Source organism: Phaseolus vulgaris, chromosome 6, assembly GCF_000499845.2.
Source record: "Phaseolus vulgaris cultivar G19833 chromosome 6, P. vulgaris v2.0, whole genome shotgun sequence".
Classification (NCBI taxonomy): domain Eukaryota; kingdom Viridiplantae; phylum Streptophyta; class Magnoliopsida; order Fabales; family Fabaceae; genus Phaseolus; species Phaseolus vulgaris.
In genome coordinates this window covers 23,183,482-23,206,551 of record NC_023754.2, presented here as the reverse complement: position 1 = coordinate 23,206,551, position 23,070 = coordinate 23,183,482, and the positions used below count along the sequence as shown (strand labels likewise).

Here is a 23,070-nt window from a genome sequence, read left to right as displayed (position 1 = left end):
TATTAATATAGGCTATTAGATCCGCACTCATGACAACAGCGTACACGAGTTGCAAAAACGGCGCAGCAATTCTAGATGTTGCAACTGGACAACCTGCGACGCCGTTTGATTATGGCGCTGGACACGTGGATCCCGTGGCTGCCCTTGATTCTGGTCTCGTGTATGATGCGAACGTGGAAGACTACTTGGGATTCTTCTGCGCGCTAAACTTCAGTGTCAAATACTCTCCATGAAACAAAGGCAGTTTCTTCCTGCACCCCTACATTTTTCTTCCTGCACCCCCACAATTTTGTAAATTCCGAAACTGATCCCCACAATTTTGGGATTTGAAAGTGTGTTACAGATTCATCAATCCGGAAGTGAATCATGTTGCATTACAGATGAGGGGGTGTTCTGGAAGCAAAGTTTGTATAAATTATTTATTTCCGGATTGCTGAATTCAGAAGTCTAATTTCTATTATGGATTGGTGGATCCGGAATGATTTTTTTCAATTAAGGATTTCTGAATCCAGAATGCATATTTTAAATTACGGATTGGTGGATCCGGAATGATTTTTTCAATTATGGATGTTTTGCATTTTTTATTTTGGATTAACACTATCATTCATGTACTACCGGAAGCATCAATCCGGGAGATTACCGGATGCACCAATCCGAAAATTTACCAGAAGTGCCAATCCGAAAATTTACCGGATTTCATAATCCAGAATATAAAAAAAATGTATAATTTATATAGGGAAACTTTTGTCTTTGCGCAACCTTGTGGGAGTGCAGGAAGAAAAATGTAGAGGTGCAGGAAGAAACTGCCTGAAACAAATAATGCATTACAACAAACGGCCACATAATGAATGGGCCATTATTTTTTTGGATAACGACTACTTTAACTTTGGTGGGCTTTACAATGGCGACTTATTGTCTTACAAAACTGTTCGGGTCTAAATTTAGTTGGGAGTTTCTTCCTACACCTCTACATTTTTTCTAAAAATCCTAAAACACACAAACCGACTTATTATCTTACTCACATTCTTTCTTCTTCTTTCTTATGCACACCACAAACCTACATTCATCTCATTGCACAAGAACCATGAGGCGCATTTCGCTTGGGTGGTGGTTCAGTGGTGTTTTCAACGGTTTGGTGGTGGTTCAGTGGTGTCTCTTCATCTCATCCTATTGTTTTTGTTTTTTTGGAATTGTGATTTTGCAACATAGTCTCGGATTGAGTGATCCAAAAAAATTCTGGATAAATGTGTCTAGAAGTTATCCAAATTAAAATGCATTACGGATCCACCAATCCATAACTGAAAAATTATTTTCGGATACAGCAATCCATAAGTCAACAAATTGCTTCCAGAACACCCCCTCATCTAGAAAACATAAAGCTTTACTTACGGAATGACCAATCCGTAGATCATAGTTTCACTTCCGGATTGATCCATCTGTAACACAATCCTGGATCTCAACTTTCGGGAACCTAAAAACACCATAACTACCCAACCTCTTAAAAAAAATCAGTTCTTATCTCTAAAAGCTAACCTTGCTCTATGCAGCTAAAATGAGCCTCCACCATCAATAACGATGAACGAAGAAGAACGGTAGCAAGCAACATATCCTCAATGCCCTTTTCAAATAAAATGCCAATATTAGTTTGAGAATTTTAAAAATTGTGGGGGTGCAGTTAGAAACTCTTAATTTAGTTTTGTACAATTCATAGTTACTCGTTGTGTTGTTTAATAATTCTCATATAGGACAATTTCTTCCTTCACCTCCATAGTTTCTTCCTACATCTTCATAAATCTTTTTATTCCAAAACTATCACCCTTCAGCAAAAGGTGCGTGATTTTTTTTTTCTTTTCGAAATGGTATAATATGTAGACATTTCGATCTCTAAAATTCTGAATACAGTTTTGTTTTTCAAATTCTAGAATTCGAAATGTATTTTATGTGCAACCATGCACGACTTTATTTAAAGTTAAATTCACGTGGAAAGATTTTTAACTGAAGTCGTATGCATGTGGTATAATTTCTTCATGTAAAGTCGAGCATGCTAGATACGACTTCCACAATCTCATGATAAAGGTAGAGAGTTACACCATATTTATGCAAAACCCACAAAATTACCTTTAAAGGAGCAATAACACATTTGCACTATGGTAATATCACACTTTTTATATGGTTGCTTTTTTTTTTTATAATACATACTAATTAAGGACATATTTGAATTTAATGAGTGATGAGTTAATCAATCTAAAATATTTTTATCGGCTATGACTTTTTTCTTGGAATCATGAGTTTTTTATAGTTGGGGTAAATTCATTTGGTCTTCATTTATTTTGCCTTCCAAAAATTTAGTACTTTAGAAAGTTTTTTATTGGTGGTTTCCTACAGATCATCATATTCAAAATAAAGATTTGCATATTTTTCTATGTGTACGCTTTGTGAAAAGCACAAAGAATCTATTTAACATTTATTTTTTGAATGTTCTAATGTTTTGCATATTTGGAGTTGGGTTTGACAAATTTTTCTTACTTCTCATTTCTCTAATAAGGATGATCTTCTTTCTTTTATTAAGAGTGATGATAGTCCTTTGGTTAAATTGATTAAGCTTGCTATGATAACTTTTTCTATTTGGATGATATGGCGTATGAGGAATTATGTTAGATTTCAGGATAAAATTGATATTTCTAGGCTATTTCGGTAATTAAAGATTTAACTTATCTAGTGGGCGATTTGTCTAAAGTTTCAATAGAGAATGATATGTTGGATTTCAACGTGATTAAGTTTTTTGGTATTAATACTCAGACTGATAAAGTTCTTCCTCCTCTTCCTGTTAGATGGAAGTTCCCTTCACCAGGCTGGGTTAAAATTAACACCGATGGGCTTGCTAGGGGATATCCTGATCTTGCTACCTGTGAAGGTATTTTTCGTGGGAGTATGGGAGAGTTTATTGGTTTCTTTTTGCGTTTCTTGAAGTTCAGACTGCTATGGTTGCTGAGTTTTATGAAGTTATTCATGCTATGGATGAAGCTCAAAAGATGGGGCTTACTAATGTATGACTTGAATGTAATGTTGCCTTGGTTTGTGCTGCATTTACTGCTAGGACTAATCTTTCGTTGATGATTCGTAATCGACCGAATACTTGTCTTAATTACTGTGGGAAAATCAGGTTTAGCGTTACTCATATTTTTTGTGAAGGGAATGTGTGTGCTAATAAGTTTGCTAATTTAGGATTTATTCATAGAAAATCATTTCATTGGTATAATAGGCTTCCATCTAGTTTGTTCTTAGAATTATTTATGAATATGTATAGTATACCTATGTATCGTTTTTGTTAACATATGAGTTTTGGTCTAGTCCCCCATATTTTTTTGTATTTTTTTAATAATAATTTTTCATGTGATGATAGATGATTGTTGTTACTTGATGTGTCAGCCTAGTTCAGATGTCAAGTTGCATAACAATACCTAACATGAAAGCTTTTATAAAAAAAATAAAAATTAGAGATCATTTTATAAACTAAAAAAATATTGGTATCTAAAGTAATTTGTAAGGTGATATCTAACCGTTAGCTATCAAGGCTACTGACTAATTTATATTTCAAATTAGTTTTTATTAGTTTTGTAAAGACTAATTTAAAATCTAGAATATTCATAGCTAAAATTTGGTAGATAATGTAGATACCAATATAGAAATCATTTTATAAATTTTTATTAATAATAAAATTACCTTAGATATCAATAACTAGTCTATAAAATAATATCTAATTTAGTCAATGTAGTAACTAATTATTTTTTGTCTCTATATTAAATTGTTATTTAATTATTTGTTTAGTAACATTTAAGTATAGTAAAAAAGGAAATGTTTTTAGCATTTTAAAACTAAGAGAGCAAATTCAAATACTAAGAGTTATGTTACAAAATTCAAATACTAAGAGTTATGTATGGAGTGTTTATCACACCCACCAAAAGTGAAAAAAAATACTAGGTATCTCGTGATCAAACATTATTATGCTAGCTAGTAAAAAACTATAAAATTATTAATACTTTTTAATGTAGTTAAAAAAAAAAGATATATGAAAGCTAACTATGATAAATTTACACAAAGTATAAAAAATACTTTTAGAAAATAAAAACAAAAATAAATGCTTGTTTCTTAAATGTTGTAATTGATAATCAGAAAAATCACATATCTTTGTTATTCATAACCTATAAGTAATGTTTATACCTAAAGACACTTTTATACTACCACACTACAAGTTATTAAATAAAAAATAATTGTAAAAACTAAAATAATTATTTACTATTATTAAAATAATTAATTACTATTTGATTAAATTAAAAATTATTTTATAAATTAAAAAAATTATTGGTATTTAAAATAATTTTTATTATTAATAAAAATATGATTTTTGCTGTGATGCACATATATTAAAACAGTATTTGCTTCTGGAGGATTTAAAGACAGCACATAGATAAATATTAGAAGACAACTTGGTAATGGTAACAAGGTAAAATTTTGGTTTGAAATCTGGTTAAAAAGGAAGAACATATTTTGCAGGATAGACAAAGGAAGAGACATGTCCTTTATTCATTGAATGGTGTGCTAGTTCTGACCACTGCATGTATAAGGAGTTGACCATGTTTATGCAGAAGACTTGTAGGAACAGTGATAAGTGGATAAGGGAATCTCACCAAAGCAAAAGGGTGGTAGTTGGTTGGGAGTGTTATCTGTGTGCACGTATAGAATATGGATATGGATTGATGTATTACTGTGATGGTGATGTTTCATGCAGAAAAGGTTTTGAAGAGTGGGAGGAGAATCTGGTATAGGGCATGCATGTGTGTAGCAGTGAATATTTTTGGTTATGCCTTATTTTGTGTGCTTCTTTCCCTGGTGCAGAAGTTGATACATAGTTTTAGGGTGAAGGCTTAGGTAAGGTCTAGTTAAGGACAGTGATAGATATGAGTGATATTGTATATGGAAATTTGTTGATCTGTTATTGTTTATAGTTTGTCAAATGTATCTTTGTAAAAGGGTTGGTACCTTATGTATATATTTTGATTTCTTTGCTGAAAAGATGTTTGATAGCATACATTAATTTGTCTGTGTTTTGTTTTGTTTTGTTTTGGAGGTTTTGCTCTCAGCCCATAAACCAGAGCATGTGAAAGTGGGCCTCTCTTCATCCCGTGATAAGAATGGTTCAGCCCAGTCCAAACAGCCCTCTGGCATTGTTTCGGTGATTTTTGTCTTCTGTGCCATTCTGAGGGACAGAGGCATCAAGTGGAGGAGGGGTTTTCTTGAAACTTAAAGACAAATAAAGTCTTCACATTCTACCAATCAATCACTTAATTGGAGAGCTTTTCTTGTAACTTTAAAGAGAAATAATGTTTTCACGTTCCACCAATCACTTAACAACCTACTTTTACACACATTGTTTTCACCCACTTTCAAACACAAATTGTGGTTATTTTGCTAAAACCAAAAAAGAGTGCAGAACTTTAGGGAATTGCGTTTTACTAGTCTAATTTACACACTTTTTAATATTGTTTACCAGTCACCTCAACTCAATTACTTCCCTCTTGCTAAATAAATTAAATATTTTACATTATTAAGAAAAAGGTTAATATTATTTTAAATATTGCGTGTTTGCAACATCAATTAACGTGCAGACCCTATCACAGTTTCTGCTGTCATAACATCATAATAAAGACATATTGGTAATATTAAATATGGGATTGATTATTATGAATAATTTATTTTCTGAATGAAGTCTTAATAGTTTTGATCCTGTGACTGTTCTCTGTTTTCTAGAAAAGCTCTTCAAGATAGACATTTTACTAAAACTCTTCCTTCTCATGTATTGAAAAGTTTCTTTTTCAAATTAGGAACTATGAATATCTATTTTCAGTTCATGAGAGGTTAATAGAATTTATAAACTTTCTACCACTGAATTGTCTGATAAGTTAGTATAAACCATGTACCACTGGATCTAATGAGTTAGCTTAGACATTTCAAAAAGTCATTATACATGTTTTTCTTATGGAGAATTTGGAAAAAATAAATACACTAAACTCAGTTATGGAGTTAGAGTCATAAAGCATTCAAGGTAACTTAATTTTCATCACTATCTTAAAGCATTGAAATTATTATAAGTAATGATCTACACTCAAATACAAGGAAAAGATGTCCATGTTTAATAGATTCAAATATAAAAGAATCTTATCTCATTCAATCTTATGTAATAATATTTCACAAACATTCTATTATATTCTTATTATTTTGTTTTCAAATCAAACCAACACATATGATATGATGTTTTTACCAACATTGAATAATTTATTTTAATACATTATTATTTTAAAATATAACTTTTTTGTTTATTAATATTTGATAGTAATTTTTATTTCAATTTAAAATTTTATTTTAATTTCTAATTTATATTTTACATGAAATTATTTTTAGATATATTAGTATAAATTTTGTTAATAATCAATCAAATTACTTATAAACTTTCCACTTCTTTCTCCTAACGTTTTAATCCAAATAATTTAGCTTTTCATCTTCTTTACTTTATTTTTTTCCTTTCCATTATCTCTTCAATTCAAATAAATCCTTAGAAATTGTGCACTTATATTAAGGTAAGGTAAATTAAGTAATCGCATATATAAGTATTTATATTATTAATCAATTTTGCTTCAATCTCTTGAATTACATAATTACATATTTTGTGTGAAAATTAACACTGTTCATTTTAAACTATAATCACTCCAAAAAAAAGTTAGCCTCTCGTAATTATTTTATTGTTATTCATCTGAGCCTAACACAATTTTTTGTTTTATAACATTCGAGTCCAATGAAAAACATAAAATATTTCTCATACCTTAGGATTAAGAGAGCATTACAAAATAAATTTATTAGAGTTTTTTTAATATTTCAAAATTAAAAAATATAAAATTAAAATAATAAAATATAAAAAAAAGCTAAATAGGATAAGTGAACCTAAAGTATACAATATGGTTTAAAAAAATGCTTTTTTTTTCTTAAATAGTGTAATTGATCTAGAAAATTCATATTTAATTTTTATTCATACCTTGTTAGAAGAAAAAAAAAAGACTTTGATAATTTCTGCTTGAGATTGTTACTAAAAAAAGGACTTTAGTAATTCTTGCATTTGCATGCTGGTTTTAAATCCTCTATATAATTTTTTTCATTAGAATTCAAACCAGAAATTCTTATGATTTTTTTTTTCAAAATATGATAAATGATAGCATTTTTATATTCTGCAATGTTTTTTTATATCAGAAGAATCTTTTAAAATCTCTATCCAATATACATTATCTCTCCATGGCCAACAATATCTCTCCTTCATATTTTCTCTGAATAAACATTTAATGTATCTCCACTTCTGAACCTTTCTACTTGAAAAACGTGATTAAGTCTTAAAAAAATAAATGAAAATCTATTTTTTTTGAAGAGAAATCACTATATAAGGCCACACTCCTTTTCATCTCCATTCATCCCTTCTTCTGCTATCTCTTTCTCTTCTTGTTCAGGTGAATATTGAGAGAGTGAGTTAGCTGTCTAAGTTTAAGCAGTGAGAATTGTGGTGTGTTGATCATGGAGAGTGTTACAAGTTGGTTACTCTATGGTGGTGGTATCCTTCTAGTCCTAAGGTACCTGCTCAAGAATGTAAACTGGTTTCTCTATGAACACAAACTGGGAGGGAAGCAATACTTTCTTCCCCCTGGTGATATGGGGTGGCCCTTAATCGGCAACATGTGGTCCTTCCTCAGTGCTTTCAAGACCAGTAACCCTGATACCTTCATAGACTCCTTTTACGCCAGGTATACCATTCACACTCTTCACCACCCTTTTCATTTTCATTTTCAGCACTCAAAATATCTCATGCATGTTATCCAAACTCTTCACAGATCTTAATCATGATTTCATATTTATAATCCAAACTCTTCCCTTTTCAAAACATATTTTTTATAATAGTAATACTCACTTAGATTAAAACTTATCATAGCATGCATGTTATCAAAACTTACAACAGTATTTCATATGCATTATGTAAACTCCTTTTTCAATTTTTTTTATAATAGTAGTACTTTAGATTGAAACTTATGATGCCATGCATGTCAAAACTCTCCTTTGTTAAAACATAATTTTTTTTGTTAGTTGTACTGAGTTTGATTAGAGTCTAAACTTTTCATCATTCAGATCTCATATATATTAACAAAACTCTTCTTTCCCAGCACATACTTTTTTCATACTGGTTGTACTTATGATCTCATGTATGTCAAACTCTATAAGGAAAATCTCACTTATGATATCGTACACATTATCCAAACTCTCCACCTCTAGGTGGAAATTTTGTCCAAATGCATGCAAGTTTTCTTCTAAAATCAAGCTCTTGGACAAAACTTAAACACTGTCCCCATGATTGCTCTCATTTGCTTCGGATCCAGAGGTTAAACTGCCATTTTCTTTTGCTAATTAACAAGTTTAATTTCTTGAACAAACATTGGTTCTCAACTTTTGCTTGGGAGTGGAAAATCCATTTTGAATGATTTTGTACTCTTTTATAGTTCATACATGAATTATACTTGTTTTCTGAAAGCATACATTCATCCGTCTGTGTTTTGTTTTTTTTGACGTTTTGCTCTCAACACATAAACGACATCATGTGAATGTGGGCCTGTCACCATCTCGTGATTAGGATGATCCAGTGCAGTCCAAACACCTATAACATAACATTGTTGCGGTGGTTTTTGTCTTCTTGTGCCACTTTGAGGGACACAACACAGGCATCAAGTTTAGGGGTTCACCTTGTTAGTCCAAAATCATCATCCACTTTCAAACAAAATTGTGCCTATTTTGCTAAGACCAAAAAACACAGTGCAGTACTTTAGGGAATTCTTTTCATAAAAAAATTTGAGTTTTAAATATTGCAATTACTATCTTTGACTTCTAATTTTTTAACAGTTGTCAACTATTTTATGACTTTAATAAATGTTGTATTGGTATGGTTTGCACAGTTTTTAATAGTGTACCTCAGAAGCATCAAGCCCCACTATTCTAATGAATGTCAATTACTTCCCTCTTAATAAATAAATAATATATTTTACATACTGTGAAGCATGGATTATGATAATGAATTGATCATTCCATGCATAAATTATGAGGTAACAAGCTAAAGCTTTTGAATGCAATGAATAATGCAGGTTTGGAAAGACTGGGATATACAAGGTGTTGATGTTTGGAAATCCAAGTGTAATCGTGACAACTCCAGAAGCATGCAAAAAGGTGTTGACAGATGATGACAACTTCACTCTTGGATGGCCTGCTTCCACTGTAGAGCTCATGGGAGAAAAGTCTTTCATTTCAATACCCTATGAAGAACACAGACGCCTTAGACGCTTAACATCTGCTTCCATCAATGGCTATGAAGCACTCTCTGTTTACATTACATATATTGAAGAAGTTGTCAAAAGTTCATTGGAGGAATGGACCACCATGGGGGACATTGAGTTTTTGACTCAGATGCGCAAGCTTACTTTCAAAATCATTATATATATTTTCCTTGGTTCAGAAAGTGAAGATGTTATGGACAAATTGGAAAAAGAATACACTAAACTCAATTATGGAGTTAGATCCCTTCGAATTAACATTCCAGGATTCGCATTCCATACAGCTCTTAAGGTACCATAATTTTCACTATCTTAAAGCATTCAATTTATTATAAGTAATGATCTACATTCAAATACAAGGAAAAAATGTCCATGTTTAATCTTATTTTATATCTTATGTTTTAATTTTAGGCAAGGAAAAATCTTTTGGCCATATTTCAATCTGTTGTGGATAGAAGAAGAAATGAAAGGAGGCAAAATTTACCTGGGAAAAAGGGGAAAGATATGATGGATGCTCTTATAGATGTTGAAGATGAAAATGGAAGAAAATTGGGTGATGAAGATGTGATTGATATCATGTTGATGTACTTGAATGCTGGTCATGAATCCTCAGGACATATTACCACGTGGGCAACCTATTTCCTCCAAAGGCATCCAGAATTTTTCAAGAAGGCTAAGGTATCAACTTCATATCAAATTTCTTAATTATCATTAATTCATCTAAACTTTCATTATCACCTTAACCCAACAAATTCAATTTTACTTTTATTTATTTGGTTAAATAGGAAGAACAAGAAGAAATTATAAGGAATAGGCCTGCAACACAGAAAGGGTTGACATTAGCTGAAGTTCGGAAGATGGAGTATCTTTCCAAGGTAGAAGACATATGGTTCATTAAAGTTTACTTTCAAGTTATAATCTATATCTTGTGATTATATAATATATCTATTTTGTTTGTTTACATTGCAAAGGTGGTTGATGAAACACTGAGGATTATCACATTCTCACTAATGGTCTTCCGGGAGACAAAGAATGATGTCAATATCAATGGTGAGTCAATATTCAGAACATAATCTATCAGTTTGATGAATGAAGACTTTAGTGGTGCTGAGAGTTTTATACTGATACACCTGATACATGCTTTCATTACATTATAAGCTCCAACATAATGCAGCATAAATAATATAAGTAGAAAATATTTGATTAATAGCAGTATAAAAATAGATTTGAGTGGATTTTGTGATGTTACAGGTTACCTAATTCCAAAAGGATGGAAAGTGATGACATGGTTCAGGTCTGTTCATCTTGATCCTGAGATCTATCCAAATCCAAAGGACTTTAATCCTGAGAGATGGAATGTAAGTTGGAATGATTTAGTTGAGACATTTGAATTGAAGAAATTTTATAGTTAGAGTATCTGATTGATTGATGATCCATAAATGATAGGAGGTGCGCAAGGCTGGAGAATTTCTTCCCTTTGGAGCAGGAACTAGACTGTGTCCCGGCAATGATCTTGCCAAGCTTGAAATCTCAGTTTTCCTTCATCATTTTCTCCTAGGCTACCAGTAAACATTATCTCCCTCTTCATTACTTTATCTTCATTCCTTCAACAAAAATATATTTTGATAACCATAACAACAAAACAACAAATTTTCAATAGTGTTCAATGTTGATGTTCTTTATGTCTTACTGCACAGGCTTGAACAGCTGAATCCACTTGCCCCCATGAAGTTCCTACCTCACACAAGGCCCATTGACAACTGCATGGCAAGGATCAAGAAAGTGAAGTAATTGTGTTCTGCTAGAAGATCCTTGCATGGAATACTAGAAGCATGTGATTGTGGCTGTTCTTAGTTTCTACAAGCTTCCCTTTAAATAAAAGCAGGGATCTAGATAGCAATCAGTTTCATTTCACGTATCAAACCTTCTGTCTTGTTAGTTTTATTCAACTGAATAAACTAAGGATTCTACAATTTATGTTCCATTTGCTGTCTTTTTAGTTTTATTCAACTACTTCAATAGAGTAAGGTTTCTATAATTTTATGTTCCATTTGGTAGTACCTACTCATAAGCTTAATTATTCGTAAACAACTATGAGAAATTATAAACTTAAATTCTAACTTATTTTATTTCATATATAAATAAAATTTCAAAAGATTCTAAATATCTTAAATAATAATCTGAAAGAAATAAAAATTTTAAAATTTTAAATAAATACAAAATCTCAACTATATAATGTTCTACTTAAATAAAATTCTGAAATAAATTAAATTTTAAAATTATTCAAAATCTTAAATAAATACATACCCTAAATTATTTAATATCATATAAAATAAAAATTTAAAATAAATAAAATTCTTAAATTATTCAAAATCTTAAATAAATACAAACCTAAATTCTTTAATGTCATACTTAAATAAAATTTTATAATAAGTAAAATTTCTAAAGTATTCAAACCTCTAAATAAATACAAAAGATAAATTATTTAATATTAAAAAATGTAAAATAAATAAAATACCTAAATTATTTAAAATTATAAATAAATACAAATCCTAAATTATTGAATGTCATAGTTAAATAAAAATTTACAATAAATAAAAGTTCTAAATTATTCAAAATTTTAAACAAATATAAATCTTAAATTATTTAATGTCCTAGTTAAATAAAATATCTGAAATAAATAAAATTACTAAATTATTAAAAATATTAATAAATAATAATTTTAAATTATTTAATGTACTACTCAAATAAAAATTTAAAATATTTTATCTAAAATCATAAATAAACATAAATCCTAATTTAAAAATCTTTAAAATATGATGTTACATCCTATATATATATATATGGTATAAACATTATTATATTTTCAATTCCTTTTATTTGTTCAAATTTTTTTTAACATGTAAAAAACGTGACTCTCTAAATGTAATTATGTACCTGTTATTTGTGAAACAATAGGCTCAAGATAATTATGGTGTGGTGTTGCTAAGCTTGCAAGTATATTTGTTCTTAGTATAAATATTGGTGGTTGAAATGAAGCTATTATGATAAAGAAAAATAATTGAAAGAGTGTATAAGAAAAGAAGAGATTTAAAGATCATTACTCTCACATATACAATATACAATGAGTGAGACATAAATTTTTTATTTTATTCTTCATTTATTGTAGATATACTTAGAAGAATGATGTTACATTGTGTAAATCTATTTTATTTGTTAATATTATAGTCTTTTAATTATTATAATTTTTTTTATAAAATACTCTTACTGTGCACTGATACAGAACTACTAATATATATACAGAACATGGAACCTAGTTAATATAAACTTGACACAAATTTAAATAATTGCATATTCATCTTAAAACATTTCATATGTCAGAGTTTGTCTGTGTTTGTGAAGGTTATACCAGTCAAACATGTGGTGTGAAAAGTATGAGACAACTCCACCAAACTTTCAATTGTTGTGTCCTTATTTCATATGCATCATATTTTACAGCACTTCTAAACATACTTGTTAGACATTTGTGTAGGTCTCTCATTACTATCTTTTTATTTTAACTTTAAATAAATTTTTACCAAAAGTAGAAAGTGTTAGAAAGAGGTATTAGATATCCTCAAACAATCATTTTAAAATAGTAAAATACAGTGTACAGATCCAAACTAAACTAAGTTTAATATATAAAAAATAATATTAATAATACATTTTTAACAAGAAATTAACAAAAAATTGTTAGTATTTTTTCTTTAACAAAGACTATAAACATGAATCAACAGTGTTATGTGCATGTAAACCAAGATCAGTTGAATTTATTTATTGGTTTTGGAAATTACTTTTTTCTGAAGCATAGGGATAGTGAACAGATCCCATTTGAATGGATCTCATGCAAACCCTAAACATAAATAGACTAAACTTAATTTTTCCCTAACAAAGCAAGAAGAAAAGTCTTGTAATTTCCTGATGTCTTCTCAGCCACGGAATTTTGAAGTGTGACACCATTTCTCTTGAAGTAAAGGTCACTGATTTCATTTAAATCCTTCTCTGCTCGAGTGATGATAACACGGCTCAATGCATGTTCTTCAGCTACCAAATCATTCAAGGCGTAGCATATCACCTAACTCAGTGAATACAAGTTATTTAACATACAGTGAGTCATAAACTAGAGAATATGATGACTAGAGTTACCTTTGCCAAGTATCTTTTGGGGTTCTTAATGCAACGAATGGTAGTACGCAGTGTTACCATGTATTCATCACTTGAATCAGATGATAATCCCTACAATTTGCAAAAGAATGCCAAGTTGAAAATAGGATTACAAGCACTGGATGATGAACATGTTTGGGAGCAAACATAAATGGAATAAACACAAGACCAACACTTGATGATGAACCAAAACATGACATTAGCATTGAAGTCACATGATATCTAAAGACATACATAATCTTACGGATTCATGTGCAGCCCATAAAGTGTAAATTTCAAAAATATCTTTCTTTTAGACTTGAAATATGTGATGAATGATGATTTGTGCGTTCCTTCTCTTGTATTCTGTTGGTGAGTAGAATATATAACTTACATTACCTTGGTAATTGTGGTGCCATAGGTGTTTCTGAAGGTACTAAAAGTTGCAAATAGCTGTTTCTTGCTTCTTGTGCTTAAAATTCTTATGATTTCATCGTCACAAAAAACCTTCTTCTCAATTGCCTGATGGAGAATATTTGCTTCTAAATTGGCCAGACTCTCATCAAACTCCTCTCCCTCATACCTATAGGTGCTTACAACTGCAACCAACAACTGCATAAAAAATCATCAGCCAAGAGCAAAATATAGAGGAGTGAAAGGTTATACATACATTCATGTTTTATATTTTAGCAAGTTCATCTGGTTTGTGCTGGTAAAAAATGGGTTAAAATATATAAATTTAGAGTCATATACATATAATGAATTCTCAATTCAGTTCTTATGTATAAAAACTTATTAAATCTGTCTTCTACATGTAAGATTTATCAATTTGGTCAACTCACAGTTAGTCTTATGGATTTTTAATGTTGCATTCTTAATTTGATCTCAGCAATAGTGACACATTTTAATATCACTTCTTATTTAAGAACTAAATTAAGAAAATATTAGTTCTATGTTATGCGAGTGAAGCCTCAAAATTCAGGATATTTTTATTATAAGTTTCTAATACTTCATAAACTGAAATATGTTATGCAGAGAACAAAACACTGGTAATGCTTTGTAGTAAAAATTGACTTACTCTGCGAATATCACCAATTGTTTTTGAGGCCACATCTTCTTCAAGGGAATGCTTGTATAGTAATTGGTATGAACGCTTCACAGCCAAAAACTCTTCTGAAGTTCTTGTGCAAGCAATCTCAATAATTACTTTGTAATCCACTGTTTCCTTCTTTAGTGTTTCCTTGATAAATGCAGCATCTCTTTCAGCTGGATCCATAGTCCATTTGCACATACCTCTCTGATTTCATATTAGTAATAACAATGTCAATTATTAAACACATGCATCCAAAAGGTTTGAAGAAAAAGGTAATTCTTCTCGCACTTATTAGAAAAGTAATGCAATGAACTGTAATATTTTGACCTGAAAACTTCCTGAAAGTTCAGATTTGAGTTGTTGGATAAGATCTTCATGATAAATTTCTTCATAAGCCATCCTCACAAGTTTCCTTTCAGTAACATTTCTGTGTGCTAGTATGGATATAAGGGCTGCTTCATCTGTCCCAAATCCTATGAATCATACATTATTGGAAACAAAACATGTTTAGGTGTTATGTCTTGATTTTATATAAAGGAAATTTAGATGATTTTATAAACAAATAAAGTATTTAAACTAGTCAAATTAAAATCACATTATACTAATAAAACTGGAAAAAGATAACCTTTGCATGCATTCTTGATATTTTCAGCGTCTTCAATGGGAGAAGAATCATTTGCAGCAATTAGAGTAGTCATTTGATCTTGTCTTGTGTAGAATCTTTGCTAGAGCCAAGGTTTATTCAAAAATGTTGAATCCATTTTCTATTTTATAGATGTGAAATGTGAAGTAACTATTTCAGAAATTAAAATAACACACATAACAATTAAATATTTATGTTATTCTAAAGAATTAATAACGGACTTAGCGTTAAATAGATTAATCAGAAGTAACATAACAAAATTATAACTTCAAATTAAATCATAACGAACATTTTTAAATTAAACTTTGAAACAGTAAAAAAGCAAACGCGTTTTTTTCTTCATTTTATTGTGGATTGAAATTTACTAAAGTATTTACTAAACTTTAATCCAAACATAGTTATCCTTCCATATTTCACATAAATATTGTATTTCTTTCTTACACATTTTTCAATATATATATTGTACTGGTAGGCTAAAACCAAGAGGTTAAGCCGAAAGCTAAATACTAAACATAACAGAGAGGTTACACAAGTGTTGTGCTGATAGGCTAAAACCGAGAGGTTTAGGCCGAAAGCTAAATACTAGACATAACCTAGAGGTTATGCATAAAAGAATAAAACAAAATATAAATATTATTATAATAAGGCCCAATTAAGATAGAAACCTGCAGTAGAGGGTGCGTAAATAATAAATTGGTGTGGAAAGAAAGTCCAAAGGTAAAAGTGGAAAGCCCATTAAAGAAACCCTATAAATAGGAGGTCAATGTAAGAAAAAGGTAAGAGTGATTTTTATTTGATGAACACTACATCTTTTCTGACTTTGGCATCGGAGCGACTTGCAGGTACAACCCCCCCCCCCCCCCCCCCCATCTGTGTGAAGGAGAAGCCGAGAGCACCTAGCTGAGCGAGAAGCCGAGAGCACCCAACGTGAGGAGAAGTCCAGAGTATCCAGTCCAAGAAGAAACCGAGAGAGTCCAGCCCAAGATTAGAAAATTTGTATAAGAGTTAAATCTTGTCAACCTGATTCTAGTGTTCTTGGTCCTTGTTGTAAGAATATATATATATATATATATATATATATATATATATATATATGAGAAAGACTACAATAATTTAGACACGTTTTCAATCAACTAAGCAATACGCCTCTTGCTTCAAATAATTATATCAAATTTTTAAATGTTATGTTTAGTAACTTAGCACATCTATTATGAGAGCTTAGTCACATTATGAGTTTATTATTAATAATATACTCTTTTTTTTTATGTCAGTGTAATTTTGTAAGTTGAACTGGTTAAAATTGCAAAAATTTACTTATATTAACAATTAGTTATTTAGCATTTGTATTTATTATAAAGCAGAAAATAAAAATTCTTTATTTATATATATATATATATATATATATTGATTAAATTAGATATTATTTTATAAACTATAAAAAATATTATTTTTAACAAGTTATTGGTATGTAAAGTAATTTGTATTCTTTATAATTTAGTCAATAAAATAACTAATTATTTTTTATTTTTAAAATTAATTTTTATTTAATAATTTTATAGTAGTATAAGAAAATTAACTTAATTCAATAACTTAATGGTTAAAACATCACAATATCTATTATTTATTTAGCAACATACTCTTTAGCCTATAACAATTTAACGATGTTAGATAATTTAATGTACATTCTAGTAAACAGTGTGAATTATATTGTTAAAATGAGTTGGAAAGTGGATATTAAAAACATCATTTTTGTTTGCTTTTATTCTTGTCGATATGCATTACTACTGCATGAATGAATCAGTTCCGATTAAAAATTGTGATCACTGCCTCCACTTTATCCTTTTCATATTCATTTTACCAACCCCTGTGAATATTTTGGATTAAATCGTGCAGAGAATCATGTACTTGCACACCTACCAAGCTTCTCCTGCTGCACTATACCTACCATTCTCTTCAAAGTCCTAGATTTTCAAGAAAGCTTCACCTATAAAAATGATGACAAATTTTAGCTTGAGTTTTTTCTGCAAACTATTTCCTTGTGGCATGAAACTACCCCTTCATACAAATTTAAAAGGTTAGAAGACTCCACCCTGTGTCACTTTAAGAATGTTCTGTCTCTTTTCTGTTGTATTTTCTATAACAAATTTAACCATTTAAATATATCAAAAGCTTTATACACAAACACATACTCAACTGTGATGCACAGAATCAGGTATGAGCACTGCCATCTAATATGAAACTGGTATACATAGACATAGCGTTGTCTACACATAAGCATATACAGCAGCAAGATATGATGCAACATACCTACATACTATTATTATATATTATCTCAATTTTTTTACAAAAAAGAAGGCAACATAAGACCTTAGACAGAACACATAATAATAGGCCACCAAATGACTGAGAAAATGTGAAGAATTTTATTTAATTTACTTTAGCGATTGCAAATATCATACAAAATATTTTTTAAGTACCTGAACATGTAATCTCTATCCTCATCAGTATGGCAAGCATTTAAAAGTATCTATCTTTCTTTCATATTCCACAAACATCCATGAATCAATGAATTTTATGAAATACTATGTTGTCTTTAGAGCAGCTGTGATTATTATTGATATATTTCTTACATGTTATGACGGTTACCAGGGTATTTCTTGACCATCCCAGGCAAAGAACTTGCCATTGTCATGGCTCTTCACATTGTTAATGATGCTTAGCAGCTTTTGGACTGAGAACTCTTTGCTGAAGATCTTATCTGGGGAAATATTTCTCTGAAAAGGCTTGGAGAGATCTGTGTCAACTGTACCAGGATGCAGTAAAATGCATGCAATTGGATCCTTCTTTCTTGCGAATTCCAGGGAGACAGTCTTCGATACTGTTAGAATTAAAGGGGAGAAGATTGTAAAGATTAGATTACCATTCAAACAGTTTGTACAATTTCAAAATCATTTGATTTATACTTCTCGTCAATGCAGAACAAGTATTTATTAAAATTACATGTACATGCAACTATAAAATGAACGGTGCCAATAAGGCACTGAAAATACGGTTTCAAGCAAACACTCTCAAACTGAAGAAATGTCTTGTCCTTTGTGTTAGAATAAGTTTCCCTAAGTAGAATTTATTAAAAAGTTGTTTTTCTTTGTGTTATACCTAGTTCCTATATATTTCTTTTCCTATTCTATCTCTTCCTTTTCATATGATAACCTAAAACAGGGAAAATAACTCTCTAAAATTCATTACTTATTCTTTTGTATTTTTCTCAAGTTGATATCAGAGCATGACAGAGATAATAATAATAATAAATGAAGTCATACATTGATTAAGAGCAGCCTTTGAAGATCGATAAGAGTGCCAACCCCCAAGACGATTGTCCCCAATAGATGCAACCCTTGCACTCAAACTAGCCACAACTGCAGTACTTCTTCCAGTCCCATTGCCACCTCCCACTTTTAGAAGAGGCCACATGTGCTGGTTTTAAAATTGACAGAATTGGATAAAAATATTGACTCAAATTATTGAAAACATACTCATATATTAATCAAAGATAAAGAAACACTTATGAACATATACAAACAAAGATAAATGCCATTGTTGTAATTGTTGCTTAAAATTATATAAATAAGGTAAATTTAAAGAAAAATTATTGTGGACAATCAATAAATTTTTCTCGGCAGTGGAATGAATGAATTACAAAACTGAGTGAATTACCCAAATTCAGGTGTTTTATCATGAATAGTTATAGAAATTTTATGAAAGTATGCAGGAGAGCAAGGAACAGTAGGAGATTTGTTCGGTAGTTTTCCAGTCTTTGGATCAATGTGAAGGAGGGGTATTGCAGATAGCATTCTATGGAAATGATGAGTTGGGAGGATTAGCCACCTTTAGGACAGCTGAAATAACTAGTATTCAGAAGAAGCTGCCTTTTGTGCACACATAGTTCATCTTATTTAGATTAAGTCTAAGAATGCATTAGTAAAAGCACTGAGCTGATTACAGATCTAATCAACGGATACAACTACTGTCATCATAGTAAAATTGTAGAAGTGTTTTACAAAAGTGTAAAGCAACAAATTGAGAGATAATCTTTTGAAGTTCAAATGCATAGTACTAAAATCGCAAAACGTAGGGAGGACTATATAAACAGGAGTAAGAGCAAGAGAGATTTCTGTCTTACCAACTGAAATCATTTACACCAGTTTGATATTTTTAACCAGCTTAATGTGCCATATAAGTAGGAATAGATGTATAAATAAGAGCAAGAGAGATTTCTGTCTTACTCCTAAAACTTTCATAAATAGATAAATAAATAGCTTCTGTGATGAAAATTAGATTGATGTACCTTGATAACTAAGACAGGACCCACTGCGTTAACCTCATACGCAAGCATTAAAGATGATTTCTCCACTTTGCTCAATGTTGTTTCTGTACTTGTAGAGATAACTAATATAATCAGCTGTCTAGTATTTGTAAGAAGCATAAGCTCAAAACAAGACAATAGCTCTTTAATTTTGCGCACCTTTTAACATCACTAGCCTCCATTCACACTTCCTTCTTTATAGGAGCAAATTATTTTCTTCCCGTTTTACAAAAATCTGCTAATAATTTGTTCTTTTATCTTTCTATCTTTTAACCTTTAGTTTGTTTTTCCTTTAGTGGTGTACGCGTTTTCGGGTGGGGCTGGGGGATACATGAATAAAAGCTTATACAGCAATCAGAGATTTTAGGATCTTAAAACTTTCAGTATGCTACTGTAGGCAGTGGATATTATAAGGGCATTACCAAAGAAAGAAACATGTCTTTTTTACCTGGATGTATTATCTCAGGTATTGAAAGAATGCCAGACGCATTAATGAGAAGGTTTAGACGGCCATATGTCTCTTTTATTGACAATGCAGATGCCTGAAATATTATGAAATATACAAATCTTAAGAGACTAACAAGTTTGGAATTATTTTAATCCAACAGTGAACTGTCAGGAACGTGAATTTCATAATAATGTTTTTGGATGTAAGTAAGCTTAAAGGAAAATTGTACACACCCACCCTCATCTACCTATTCCCCTTAAACTACAAATTGTGGCATGCCTCCCTAACATACCATCCTTAACAACAATAACTGGTGATAAACAGTTGAATTGCATAACATCGGTCTTGAAAGAAAGGGCCATCAGATTTGCTAATTTTCCCTTGACACTAGCTCCTATATTGCAGCTGACAACAGGATAAGGGTGGACATGTGCAATACCATTTAGGTTTAAATAATGTTTTTATGATATCTATATTAACCTTCATAGAACCTACTATCTAACCCTGTAACTAGGTACCCTTAGAAGTGCGGGAGACTAGGAAGAAAGAAAGAACAAAAAGTACTTGAAGTTTTCTCTTGGTGTCTAAGATCTAAAGGTATGCTTCTGTCGGGGAAAATGAAAAGGAAAACAATTAGGGAAAGGAAGCATAACCTCAATTGAACTTTCAACAGTCAAATCCAATGGCAAAATTCTAAGTCGATCCGCAAATTTATCTTTCAGATGGATAAGCCCAGTTGATGCACTAGGATTACGGCAAGTAGCAATCACATGCTCTTTATCATCGTTCTCTAAAAGTTGTTTTACCTGCAGATGGAAGAAACTGAAAGCAGTGTTAAAACTGTTTCAGAAAAATTATTTGATAAATATCACAACCAAGATTCTTGATACCTCCATTGACATGTGGAGCCAATGGAGGCGAATTAAAGGATAAGCCATCAGATTGTTTTAAGTGTTTCAAATGAAAAATTAAGTTCATGTATTATATGTTTGTCAAAAGAACAAATTGCGTAGCCTTATTAATAAACAAATACATTGTACAAATTGCACAGCACAGTTGAAGATTATGGAAAGGCTAGTTATCATTCTTGAAAAAATCAATAATTTGTAATTAATTCATTGATATTTGGCCCTTAAGAAAAATTGATAACTAAAATAGTCTTGGTCTGCTTTTGAGATATACTATAAATTGACTGTAACTATTGTAATACAACAGCACCACTACCAGTCAAAATTAAAAAAGGTAAACCTAACATAATAAAAAAAGAGTAAATCACTCTAACCCCCATTACATATTACTCTACTCCTGTACAGTTACAGTAATTAATGGTTTAATACTTAGAGAAGTAAAAAGGGTGAAGGCGAAAAGCAACTTCACCTCTTTCTGATACTATGATTCAGACACTAAGATGAAATTTTGACAATGTGGCCATGCCCAGATTGTATGAAAGCAATGGATTATGTGGAAGTAAGAAAAGAAAGGAAAAAAACTCACAAATTCAAGGCCAATTCCTCTGGAAGCTCCTTGAACCATAGAAATCCCTCCTAGAGAGGAGGAAGAAGAAAAGGCCCTTCGGGTGAGTGATAGAAGTCGCGGCGAATGTGATGCCATCAAAGAGTATTGGGTTGGCGGCAAATGCAATATCATAGTAACATCAAAAGAATGCGTAAAGTTCTTATCTTGCTTGCATAGTGTTAAGCGTGGCTGTCTAGGAACCAAGAAAAGAACCCAACCAAAGTTGTTAAAGCAAAATTAAATGTGTAGTAACTTTTAGGTGACCTGTAATGTTTTTCTTATCATAAATACACACACATACATATATATATATATATGTTATTATTATTTCTCTTTATATATAGTATAATTTTCATTTCTTATGTTGCTTAATTGTCCAATTTATGCATGCTAGATAGCATGTTACTGAATGCGTTGCATTTGTTTTGTGTTTGTATTAATAACAAATATAAGTACAATTTTATTTTTTTATTGGAATTATATATATATATATATATATATATATATATTAATCATACTTAGTTGATAGACATATAGTTTCAAATTATTGTAAATGGTAAATACATTTCTAAAGACCTTCAATAAAATTTCTTTAAATTCATATACCATTCGAACAGTACTGTTATACATTTAGGAATAAAAATAACAGATTACTGACTTTAAATCTATACTTACATATAGTAAGGTCTTTCATTATCAAAAAGAAGTTAAGCTACGTAAAAATAACAAATTACGATCATGTTGGAAATTCTGTTTTTTAGCTGCAAATAAATATACGGTTACTGTAAGGTTACTGTAAGTACTATAAATGTAATTGTTAACAATGATAATAAAATATTTTTCTCTGATTTATTCTAAAAAACCAACAATTGGTATTAGAGTTATTTTATTGAGGGATCTGTGATGTTAGTAGAGTGCATCAATGGAAGGAGGTTTCAAATTTTCAGCAATGACACCGCTGTCTTTGATGGAGACAATTATCAAATATGGGTTGTTCGTATGGAGACCTACCTAGAAGCATTGGATTTATGGGAAGCTATAGAAGAGGAAATTCAGTCCCTTCCAAAAAACCCTACTGTGGCACAAATAAAATCACATAAGGAAAAGAGGATGAAAAGATCAAAGGCAAAAGCATGTCTATTTGCAACTGTATCTCCTATGGTATTCACAAGGATAATGTCCTTGAATTCAGCAAAAGAAATCTGGGATTACCTCAAAGCCGAATATGAAGGTGATGAGAGGATTCGTGGAATGCAAGTGCTGAATCTAATCAAGGAGTTTGAACTGCAGAGAATGAAAGAGTCAGAATCTGTAAAAGAGTACTCTGACAGACTTCTAAGCATTGTCAACAAAGTGAGGTTGCTTGGATCTGTGTTAAAAGATTCAAGAATTGTGGAAAAACTGTTTGTAACGGTT

General features: G+C 30.7%; 3 protein-coding genes across 4 annotated transcripts; 1 reads left to right on the top strand and 2 right to left on the bottom strand.

The window, feature by feature from the left end:
• The first annotated feature begins 7,292 nt into the window (after positions 1-7,292).
• Positions 7,293-11,383, top strand: LOC137831988 (ent-kaurenoic acid oxidase 2-like). Its single transcript, XM_068639933.1, has 8 exons — positions 7,293-7,841; positions 9,225-9,702; positions 9,822-10,088; positions 10,196-10,285; positions 10,382-10,460; positions 10,662-10,768; positions 10,857-10,975; positions 11,108-11,383. The coding sequence occupies exons 1-8, from the start codon at positions 7,615-7,617 to the stop codon at positions 11,199-11,201; spliced, it is 1,461 nt and encodes a 486-aa protein (XP_068496034.1). The 5' UTR covers positions 7,293-7,614; the 3' UTR covers positions 11,202-11,383.
• A 1,870-nt stretch (positions 11,384-13,253) lies between these two features.
• On the bottom strand, positions 13,254-15,383 carry LOC137831987 (annexin D8-like). The gene is made up of 6 exons (XM_068639932.1): positions 15,311-15,383; positions 15,013-15,158; positions 14,671-14,889; positions 13,992-14,204; positions 13,596-13,685; positions 13,254-13,524 (listed from the first exon to the last, which is right to left on the bottom strand). Exons 1-6 carry the CDS (start codon positions 15,381-15,383, stop codon positions 13,324-13,326), a joined length of 942 nt encoding a protein of 313 aa, XP_068496033.1. The 3' UTR covers positions 13,254-13,323.
• Positions 15,384-17,728: 2,345 nt separating this feature from the next.
• On the bottom strand, positions 17,729-21,917 carry LOC137831986 (uncharacterized). Of its 2 annotated transcripts, none has more exons than XM_068639929.1 (6): positions 21,634-21,917; positions 20,793-20,945; positions 20,140-20,233; positions 19,674-19,756; positions 18,649-18,802; positions 17,729-18,206 (listed from the first exon to the last, which is right to left on the bottom strand). In XM_068639929.1, exons 1-6 carry the CDS (start codon positions 21,784-21,786, stop codon positions 17,971-17,973), a joined length of 873 nt encoding a protein of 290 aa, XP_068496030.1. In that variant the 5' UTR covers positions 21,787-21,917; the 3' UTR covers positions 17,729-17,970. The 2 variants fall into 2 exon arrangements, with proteins under 2 accessions (XP_068496030.1, XP_068496031.1); XM_068639930.1 differs by lacking the exon at positions 21,634-21,917 and adding an exon at positions 21,030-21,097.
• Between the last annotated feature and the right edge of the window lie 1,153 nt (positions 21,918-23,070).

Excerpts from the sequence above, each read along its gene's own strand:
- LOC137831988 (XM_068639933.1), top strand. The coding sequence starts at position 7,615 with ATGGAGAGTGTTACAAGTTGGTTACTCTATGGTGGTGGTATCCTTCTA. Across the intron at positions 7,842-9,224 it reads ATAGACTCCTTTTACGCCAG|GTTTGGAAAGACTGGGATAT; the intron begins GTATACCATTCA and ends TGAATAATGCAG. Across the intron at positions 10,769-10,856 it reads TTAATCCTGAGAGATGGAAT|GAGGTGCGCAAGGCTGGAGA; the intron begins GTAAGTTGGAAT and ends CATAAATGATAG.
- LOC137831986 (XM_068639929.1), bottom strand. The coding sequence starts at position 21,786 with ATGATATTGCATTTGCCGCCAACCCAATACTCTTTGATGGCATCACAT. Across the intron at positions 19,757-20,139 it reads ACCTGAGATAATACATCCAG|AAACAACATTGAGCAAAGTG; the intron begins GTAAAAAAGACA and ends CTACAAGTACAG. Across the intron at positions 18,207-18,648 it reads AAAGGCTGCTCTTAATCAAT|TATCGAAGACTGTCTCCCTG; the intron begins GTATGACTTCAT and ends TAATTCTAACAG.
- LOC137831987 (XM_068639932.1), bottom strand. The coding sequence starts at position 15,383 with ATGACTACTCTAATTGCTGCAAATGATTCTTCTCCCATTGAAGACGCT. Across the intron at positions 15,159-15,310 it reads TATCAAGAATGCATGCAAAG|GATTTGGGACAGATGAAGCA; the intron begins GTTATCTTTTTC and ends TATGATTCATAG. Across the intron at positions 14,205-14,670 it reads CAATTGGTGATATTCGCAGA|TTGTTGGTTGCAGTTGTAAG; the intron begins GTAAGTCAATTT and ends TTTTTTATGCAG.